Genomic DNA, 10,365 nt, shown 5'->3' on the forward strand with positions numbered 1-10,365 from the left:
GCAGGATAAGATAAAGTAACCCTACTTATTGTAGTTGTAGTACGTAGCTAAGGTAGGGTTAATTAGAGTATTATGGTAAATACTAGTTAATAGCGTAGTACGTAACTAGTTAGGCGAGGCTTGCTAGTATATAGTTATAACCGCCTTTAGTATAAGAGTAATTATAACTTATCTTCCTGCTCTAGCTCCTATATATATAGCTAGCGAGTTTTAATTATTACGGAGTCGCTTCTACTAATTAGGGCAGGCGTTAATCTGCTTTAATTCTAAGTTTAATAATAGGTAATAAGCTGCGAGTTTTTCGTGGGTTAGTAAGTTATTTAAGGTTATAGTAATCTTTTCTTATAGCTAGATTGTTAGCTTATTATATAGGTCTAATTAGTAGTTCTTAAGGGGAACCTAGCCTTCTCCTATAAGGTATAGGAATTAAGTTTAAAATTTGGTAAAGGGTTAGTTTAGTTTTATTATTAGGCGATTATAGTTATAACGGGCATCCTATACTTTATTTGGGTTAATATAGATAGCCACTAGGTGCCGTATTATCTTGTTAATAGATATAAATTAGATAGGGGAGTCGTCCTTAAACTTAGCTTAAAGGTGCCGTTAGGCGTCCCCAGTAGTTCGACTAAAGAGGTAGAGCATTTTAGCTTCTTTAGAAAGGAAATAGTTGTAGTTAATATAGAGCTTTCCTTATACTTAAATGCTCTAATTCTTAAAGGTAGGGTCTATCTTATTAGATAGTAGTAGGGGGTTAAGGAGCCTAATAGACTTTAATTACTTTATTATTGTATCCGTACTCCCTAGTATATCGTATTTAGTAAAGTAAATAGGTTAGCTAGGGCTTTAAAAAGGAGAAGCTGGGCTATTTTATAGGGCCGTAAGGCTTTCTAGAATCTCTTATAGGGTCTCTTATATATTTCTTACTTTAAGATAATTAGCTTTCTAGCTAGCTATAAGGGCGTAAATCTACTCGCGTATATCTACGATATTATTATTGTCTTTAATTTCTAATCCTAATTAGATCTTAGGTTCCTCTTATGTAAAGGTAGCTCTCTTAGATAAACTTACTTTAGGTACTATCGTTAGCTTTTTAAGGTTTATTAGTATTATATACTTTAGTTTTAATTCCGGGGGTATCCCTTAACCCGTCAAAATTGGTCCTTACGGTATCGATAAGAGCCCACCAATCAAACCGGTCGAATCAAGCCGCCGTTCTCAGAAATACGAAGCCTTTGACTTCGTTGAGAACAATGTTCCGCACAGACCACTTACACTAAGGACCTTGACGGGTTAAGGGATAGGTCTAGTTTTATTTAGCTTATAAGGTAGGATATTATCTAGGCCTTCCCAGGTAATATAAAGTTATTTTAGTGTCTAAGTATAGCGCGTTAATGTGTTGTTGCAGACGAAGTTTCTTTGGGGTAGGATATTATTAAGGCCTTCCTAGGCAAAATAGGGTAAGCTTAATATAATGTTACGGCTTATATAAATACCTCTAAACCAAAGCTTGTAGAATACTATATTATAAAGATACTAAGCTAAAGAGAAGGAAAAGGGGTTGCTAGGACCGATGTAAATAAATATATAAGGTAAGCCGCTAAGGCGCTAGCTTTGGGCGGGCCAATTACAGGTTAGTAGAATATAGTAGAATTTGGCAGGTAACGTGCGATAGCGCCGTTATAAATTAGGAGTAACTTTCCGCGTACCTATACTAGTATTAACTAACTTAATAGCTACTATTAGCTGTAAAAGGTCGCGAAGTTAAATAGTGTTATACTTACCTATAGCAGCGCGTATGCTATATAGCCGAATTATATTATTAAAGCCCGCAACCTTATTAGTAGATAGGCCCTACTTATACCTAGTTAAAAGAAGCTTTTAGGTTAAATTACTTACAGAATTACTACGTAGCTTTATAAGGGCGGTCCTAAATATAAAGCTTTTAATATTATTACTGCTCTATCGCATAACTTAATCTAGGACAGCTATTTAGTTAATTGCCTTATAGGCTCCCTTTCTATAGCTAGTAAGCTTTAACGGCCTAGCGGGTAGATTACTATATAAGGCCGCCTGACCTATAGGGGGAAGCTAATAAAAATCGCCTACTAGTAAGATATTTAAGCCTCTAAAGTAGTAGTTGTTATATATAGGGTAGATCTAACAGAGGCGGTAATTAATCTAGGCTAGATATACTTACCTAATTATAGATTTCTTATTAAGGATAAGATAGTAAATATCCTTAAAAGCTTGTTATAGAGGCGTAAGGCTAGTAGTAGGCAATTTCTTAAACGGATGGTTTACTGGTGTCACGGGACTCACACGTTCTTACGTCTCAACGCGTTTTGACGTTCTTAACCCGTGCTTACGTTCGTCCCAAGACACCTACGTACGTTCCCCTATAACCCCTATTTATACCCGTACCTAACCTATTCTATTTCTGCATTAAAATATCTTTATATTAACTACGCATAGTTACGCGTACGTAGCCTTCTTTAATTACTACCCCGTTTAGTACATTGTATTCCAGCTCATGCCTACTTCTATAACAACTAGAAACCTTAATAGATCGTATATAGTTCTGCCGTTAATACTAAAGGCAGCTACCCTAGTAGGGACAGCTTAAGCTAATGGCGACGGCTTACTATTAGCCCTTGCTATATTATAGAGCGTAGTAGAGAGGATAGTAATAAAATATAATTTGCCGGTTTCTGCCTCTCTATTAATATTAATCCGCAGTAGGGGGGGGGGCCAAGGCCCACTTAAATCTGCCTATAGTAATTAACTATAATATTATAGATATAACGCTAACCTAGTTATAAGGAGGACGGAGTTACTATTTAGGATAGGCGGCTCTACGGTAGAGGCTGTAGCCGTACTTTCTACTAATAAGTCCTCTTATTAAGCTCTGGGTACGTACCCTAATATATACTTTAGTTATAATTATAATCAAGCTCCCTATTACTAAGCCTATTAGAATCCTTAAGTTTAACTCTATTAGTATTTTAAACGCGGGTATATAGGGCCTTAAAGGACTAATATAGCTCTAAGTTGTCTGTAAAATCGCCCTTAAACTTATTAATATTATTAGTAGTTTTACGACCTTCCTCTAGTTTTTAATTATAAAAGTAGTTAAATGGGTACTAATAAGAGTTAATATAAGCCTAATAGGAAGCTATATAATTAGGGGCCCTAAATTTATTAGTATAAATAGCTACTTTCTTATACTCCCTTTACGGGTAATAAAGAATAAGCTTTATGGAGTAAAACTTAGGATACTACGGATAGGAATAATTACCGTTATATTACGGAAAGTATAATATAACTTAAGGCCTTACTCTTAGCCAACGCTTATAAGTAGAGTAATTAAAATAGAGTAGAAAATTAAGGAAAGTAACGTCCTCTACCCTATCTAGGCGGCGCTTATATTTCTTATAGTTAGACAATCTATACCCTCTTAGTTACCTATTATTAAGCTTATATATAGCGCTTTAATCATCCTCCTAGTAGTAGTTTAAAGTTACTATATTCCTAAAGCCTTCGTAAAAAGGAATATTAAGAAGTAAATAGTATACCTCCTACGCTAACTAATCGCGTTTAGTAATAAGCTTGTTTATAAACCTAACCACGACCGAACTAAAGGCATAAAGGCTATTAGCGTATGGCTATACTAATTAGAGTAACTCCTAGTAGGAAGTTAACTTCTTCTCTTCCTTACTGCAATATTTGCCTATATAGTTAACTATTACTAATATACTTATAGTAGGTGACGTATTAATATTCGCCATCTACGCTAATATTATAGCTATATTATAACTATTAAGAAGCTTATTATTACGCTATAGACAGAACGTTTAGTAATATAGATTTTAATCCTTTAATATAGCAGCCTTATTATAGAGAGACCGTAGAAAATAGAAGCGGCACTTTTTTGCTCCAGTGGAGCCTTTCTTTAATTTTAAGCAGTAAGATTTGGTGTAATTACGGTGCCGTTAAAATCGATTAATGTAGGTAGTAAGAAGCTTACTAGTATTAAGCTGTTCTTTATAGCTTAGAGTAGAAGGATATTAGAGATTAGGAGGCTTAGATTAATTAGGATTAATTACAGATATAAAAATAGCCCAGTACTTAGTAAAAGCCGCCCTTAATTTAATAGCTAACGGATCTAGCCTTAGGGCTATTAAACTCTATAAGAAGCTATGTATATAGCCGCTACCTTATACCTACCACTTATATTAAGACCAAAAGTTAGTACTATTAAATAGGCCTATAAGCACGTGCTTCCTAAATAGATTAAAGTGGTAATATAGCTAGTAAGTAGTAATATACGGATTATTATTAAGATTTTAAAAAGCAATTCGGTAGTGCTAAGCCTTATTAATAGCCTTATATTTATTAAATAGAGGTATATAAAAGTATAGATTATACTAATATAGATTAGCAGCGCTAAGTGTAAAGAATAGAGACCCGCTCTTAATATTCTTAGCATAAGCCGTAAGCTTATTTCTTTTCTACCTCTAGTAAGGTCTAGTGCCCTTAAGGTTCTATATATACTATATAATCTTATTTAGTAACTAGCCACCCCTATTGCTATTTATAATATTACTAAGCTTATTTAAAGATAGACTATTCTTATTTAATCGGCTATAAAGAAAACGGGTGGTATTAAGGGCTTACTTTCTTATAATCTAATTAAATACATAGTAGCGAAATAAGGGGTGGCGGCCAAACTAACTATCCTGATACTTAAGTATATGCTTAGCGTACGTAGCTAGGGTAACTGTACGGCTTCGTAGCATGTTAAAATCGGCTTTACCATAAGGAAATAAAGTAGGAAAGGTGCCGCGCATAATAAAACTAGCTAATCGCTTAGAGAGGGGTATTTATTGCATAGTAGGAACCTCTAGGCCCGCTTATAAGTCTTATTAGTATTAAACCTTATAACCTAAAAGCTCTAATTTACTAAGGTTAGGCACTAAATTAGGAACTAAAGTATCTAATATATTGTTATTAAATTCGCCGTTTAATATATTACTGCCAAGCTCGGTAGGTAGAGGATTAATAGCAGAAGGATGTTATATAGGAGCAGTAAGGTAAGCCGTTGGGCTACTAGAATTAGACTTTAACTTATTAATATAAGGTAGCTAATCTAATATAGAGCCATTTTTGGGTAAGCTAGTAAGCCAGGTGCTATATATTTTAATATCGCAATAATTAGGATAATTAACCTTTAGAAAGTAAAGCTACTATACTATAGCAGAGCGCCTTATAGTATACCGCTTAGTAAACCGCCGACCTAGGTATTTGCTACCCTCTACTGCCGTAGGCCTTACGACTAGTATATCGAGTTTAGTAGGTAGCCGTAGTAGCTGCCTTTAAGTCTTTAGTATATCCTGGCCAAAGTAGCAGATATAGCTAGTATAGCGATATTACTAGCCGCGTACACGCACGACTTGTAGATAAACGTATACGCGCGCAATTAGAAGCTCCTCTACCGTGGTAAGTATAGGTAGGAAGCTAGGAATAGGCCCCAGATCGAGCCCATTACTATTACTAAATAGGGAAGGAAGGGTTAGATCCTTAAGGCTATCGGCGTCCTTAATATAGGCTTTACATATACCTATATTGTCCCTCTTTATAGCTAAGCCCATTTAGAACCACTACTCCTTACAATAACTACACATCTCTATACGTTTAGCCTGTAATATACTCCTAAACTTCTTAATTCGCTCCTAATCGACAGCTAAAATAGGTAGTAGTGTAGCCGTAGCCGAAGCTTGCTGTAAGGGAGCTTGCTATAAAGGAGCTTACTATAAGGGAGCTTGCCGCAAGGGAGCTTGCCGCAAGAAAGGTGGTATTAGTGGTAGAGTAGGTATTAGTGGTAGAGTAGGTATTAGCGGTAGAGTAGGCATAGGAGCTAGTTCCGGCAAGAACGTATTTAGGCTATCTAGAGTGCCTCTTCTACTATATAGAGCTTTATCTACAGTATATAGCGGAGGAGTAGGCGGGTAGGCTTTACCCCGTTAATTAAGAATACGGTACTACCGTTATATTACCTAATTATCTTCCACCGTTGAGCTATTTTAGGGGTATCTTGGCTATTCTAGCCGCAAGATAGGAAGGCGTTCTTAGTATCGTTTTTAGGTGGAGTAGTTCACTAGCGCCTTATAGGACGATTCTTAGTAGTAGAACCTAACTCTATAAGAGCTCTCCGCTTATTTAAATTATATTTAGAGACCTAGAAAAGTAAGCAAAAGTAGAAGTAATATATAGGGAAGACGTACCTTTAACTAATATAACTAGCATAGCTTTAAAAGCTTCTTTAAAGGACCGTCTTTAATAAAGCTAAGGCGGGGCTTATAAATATAGCACTTGCTGCACTCAATTATAGTAGGATCTGCCATATTTAGAATGTATATAGTAGTATTAATTAAGGTGTCAACAAAGGAAGGTGCAATACTAAGATATTTTGATGTTCATAATATTTTGATGTTCGTCACGTGGATTCTGCCACAAATTACCGCGCGCAGTTTTGTTTCTAACCAATTAGAAGCCAGCTTTCTAACCAATCAGAAGCTAGCTTAGCGGGGTTTAAAATCCGGGACCCGAAAATATAGACCACTCGGACCTCGGGTCAATAAAGTTCTTTAAATAAGGATCAACTGTCCTGTAATAAACCTCAGGCGAAATTCAAACAACCGTTGCTATTCCTCTTTGATTTAAAGCCTCGAGGGTTCTAGGTAACTTTCTCCCAAATACTACAGCATGATAAGGCAGTTTTATGTGACTTAAGTCTGCGTACACCTATATATTAACCTCAATACGTAGAAAAGTCCTTCAGGCGTTGATTGTGGGCATTAATTGGGTGGCAACGACCATTCAAAGCAAGCCTTAGCCCCTAGGAGCTAGTACCTATTAGCGTTCTAAAACGCTTTCATTATTGCCAAAGCCATCGGAAGAATTGTTCGGAAGGGCAGAGCCTATCCAAACGCTTGAGATTCCTAAGGTCAGCTTTATGGATGTGGCCACCAAGAAAGCACTGATTATATCCATCAATTTGTTGCTAACACGAAAAGCGCAAAGAAACACAGGAGAAAGAGTCACCACATCTACGCAACCTGCACAAAGACTTATTCTCCAACCTCACGGTCTTCATCCCAGTGTGCTAGGCTCTTCACAAAGCCCCAACGCCATGTTTTATGCCGGATTGTTTTCCCGAAGAAATACATGGGGATCGCGCACAGTATCACTCCTCCAGAAATTCCAGCCATCGCTCCGAATGCCCGGGAATAGCCTGACTCAGCAATCCAAGGGTTGGTGTAAAATGATAGGAGGAAGCCAAAAGCAGCTAAAGAGAAGATTAGGTATCTACGCCTGTAATATATAGGCACGACTTACACTTAAATGCTAGTTGAGTTACGGTAATCTCACCCGCTACAGGTCGGTACGAGTCGATAGTATAGACCAAGGTTACATTTGTAGCTTGAACAATGCTAAATGTCACTGTAGCATATGATTAGCGCAAATTCCACCAAGGAGAAAAAGCGTACTTACAAAGACCTAAGCCAATCGTTGGAACTATCCAAGGCAGACCTTTACCAATTCCAACCCCATACAAGACCAAAGCCAAAGGCGCGGTGATGACACTAATGGCAATAGCAGGAAGCCGCATCTCTGGCTCCCTGATTCCACCGTTTCTTCGGGTGAAGAAATCGGCCACAGAATCGGAGAATGCGCCGCCTAGGTAGATGGCAATGAGGGAACCGATTATGGAAGCAATAAAACATAATCCTGATTGCCATGCCTTGAAACCGTAAGTTGACTGGAAGGCAGTGGCAAAGTTTGACGATATTGCCACAAGGAACCCTATAGTGACAGACATGACGAGCGTTGCCCAAAGCACGGGAGGGAGGCACAAAAGGATAACTGGACGGATGAATAACTTCCACAGAGATTCTTGGGTGCATTTCGTGGTGAACACACGCAGGCTTTGAACGTAGGAACGTTTCACAGACTGTGGACCTTCGAGACTTTCTACTAGTTTTACGTCGTTCCTTTGTTTCAAGTCTTCTGGTACTTTCTCATTGACGTGAGGCTCGAATGCTGCTGCAGGTCCCGAAATAGAGTCTATTCGACTATAATTAGTCTCCGGAAAGGTAAAGACGATGAGAATGGTGGTAGCTCCAATCAATGCAACTGCTACCCAGTAGATCATGCGCCAATCATGCTTGATCGTGATCAAGCCAGCAATGATGATTCCGCCACTAACACCTGCTGTCAGTGCCGCAGTATAAAGCCTAGACAAAGTCAGCACAATGGTATAGTGCGCCGACAATATCGACTTCTTACGCCATGACCAGACCCCGCTCGTGCAAAAAGAATAGGTCAGCGATGGTCAGAGGAGCAAGACACTCAGCAGCACCACTAGCAAATCCCATAATTATTCTTGCTGCTAACTCGCTTCCGTAGGACGTGGCGCCGCCGGCCCAAGCAGCAACAGCAGTGTATAAAATGAAAGCAGAGACGTATGCCGGCCGACGACCATATTTGACGATTACTGGCATCCAAACAAGATTTCCCATGCCCTGTAATAAGGCGGTAGTTGTAAAGAAGTAGGCGACATGGGCAATCTTTGAAGCGAAATCCAACCCAGGCGGGCCTTCAAATGTTATTGTTACGTCTACAATCGCGACAGTAGGTCCAGCGGCCAGGAAGTTGGAGAAAAAGATAGCGAAACAGACTAGAGTAGCAATATAGTACCTATACGGTGTGGCCCTGCACAATGTAAGAGCGTCTCCTACAAAAAATATGTTTAAAGGGTGATATCGCGTACTCACCAGTTGAGCGGGTCATTGGGATCATCTGAAGGAGTAGGAACCAAAATGATCTCGTTTGTCTGATGATGCCGTAGTCGAAGGCTACCCAAAGTACCCAGCTTCCCAGCATCAGACGCGTCCCGTTCTGTTGTCTTCTTCACCATTTTGCTGATTGAAAGCCCTATATCAACAGCTGACGCATCTGCGGGGGGTTAAGGACGGACTGGAGGAATAGGCGACGGGATGCAATGACATTTAAAGATCACCGCGTCGACTGGCTAACAACAGGCAGGGATGGTCAATATAGTGTCGTTGGACAATTTAATAGATGCATCGCAACCAGCAAAATACGAACGGTATACGGACAGGGATGGAGTGGGCACCCGAGCGGCTGATTCATGAAAGTACCGGAAGAGCGCTAGTGCAGCGGCGTTAGAGACCGAAAGCGGTTCGCAGTGCGGGACCCCATGGGTATTGACTCATTCTCGGGAGCATCTTCAAGCCATCTTGGGTTGCTGGCGGAGATTATGGTCTCTGCGTGTACCCGTTGTCGAAATATTCCTCGTCAAGAGTGGTCAAATAGGGTGGACATGACACATGGGGCTGCGTGGCGGCAGCATGGCTTTTTGCGTCTACCCGGTCTGTCCGGTGCAGCTATCTCCAATAATGCGTCCACCACGCGTCGACAGTGTGCAAAAACCACCTAAATTCAATGCTGTGCGGGCGGGGCTCGCTTAATTGAATTTTCGCAATTAGTCGTTTACGTTATCTCATAAATCCGACGCTTCGCAGAAGATTCAGGTGACTTAGGGCAACGCACGGGCTGCATACTAACTCCTGCGAACTCCTAGACCAATCAGAACCGTGAACTAGTTTCAGCCCCCTGCGTACCCCCTGTCACCAGCAAATCTTCTGCGAAGTGTCTAAGAGCTTATAGGCGTCGTTTTGGTATAAACTGAATGTTTTAAAAATCGAATTTTGTATATTTCTACGAGCGACATCCTAACCGCGAGATTTATTATATATTTTATTGATGCAATAGATTCTTTAGGTAATTGTATCTCCATTTATATAAATTATACCCCCCTACTAGGAATACTAAGGGGCGAGATATATCGTCGTAGAACGTAAGTTAGATTTCTAAAATGAATGTTTAACTAAAACCAACCGACTACCTATATCCAACTTCTTATAAAATAGAGCTACAATATTTCTATAATATGGAGAGAAGACAAAGGGCTTTCAGCTCGTACTATTTTAGAGATAATTAGATATAGGGAAGTATATAAGGTATGGCAGTGAGGCAGTAGGGCGAGATTGCGATTAAAACTAACTAACTACCTATATCTAACTTCTCGTAGAATAGAGCTACGATATCGCCATAATATAGAGGCGATAGAGAAGAAAAAGGGCTTTTAGCTTGTAGTATTTTTAGAGATAATTAGACGTAGAGAAGTATATAAGGTATAGTAGTAAAGCAAGATTGCGACCGATGAGACGAAAATGCAACTGACGAAAATACAACCGACGAAAATACGACCAACGAAAATGT

The 10,365-nt window shown here is 39.2% G+C and overlaps 1 protein-coding gene across 1 annotated transcript; it reads right to left on the bottom strand.

The window, feature by feature from the left end:
- Nucleotides 1-6,823: 6,823 nt before the first annotated feature.
- On the bottom strand, nucleotides 6,824-9,162 carry K441DRAFT_703122 (MFS general substrate transporter). Its single transcript, XM_067653452.1, has 5 exons — nucleotides 8,835-9,162; nucleotides 8,347-8,772; nucleotides 7,552-8,294; nucleotides 7,396-7,500; nucleotides 6,824-7,345 (listed from the first exon to the last, which is right to left on the bottom strand). Exons 1-5 carry the CDS (start codon nucleotides 8,975-8,977, stop codon nucleotides 7,128-7,130), a joined length of 1,635 nt encoding a protein of 544 aa, XP_067508627.1. The 5' UTR covers nucleotides 8,978-9,162; the 3' UTR covers nucleotides 6,824-7,127.
- Between the last annotated feature and the right edge of the window lie 1,203 nt (nucleotides 9,163-10,365).

This window comes from Cenococcum geophilum (assembly GCF_001692895.1).
Source record: "Cenococcum geophilum 1.58 unplaced genomic scaffold K441scaffold_5, whole genome shotgun sequence".
In the NCBI taxonomy this organism is placed as follows: domain Eukaryota; kingdom Fungi; phylum Ascomycota; class Dothideomycetes; order Gloniales; family Gloniaceae; genus Cenococcum; species Cenococcum geophilum.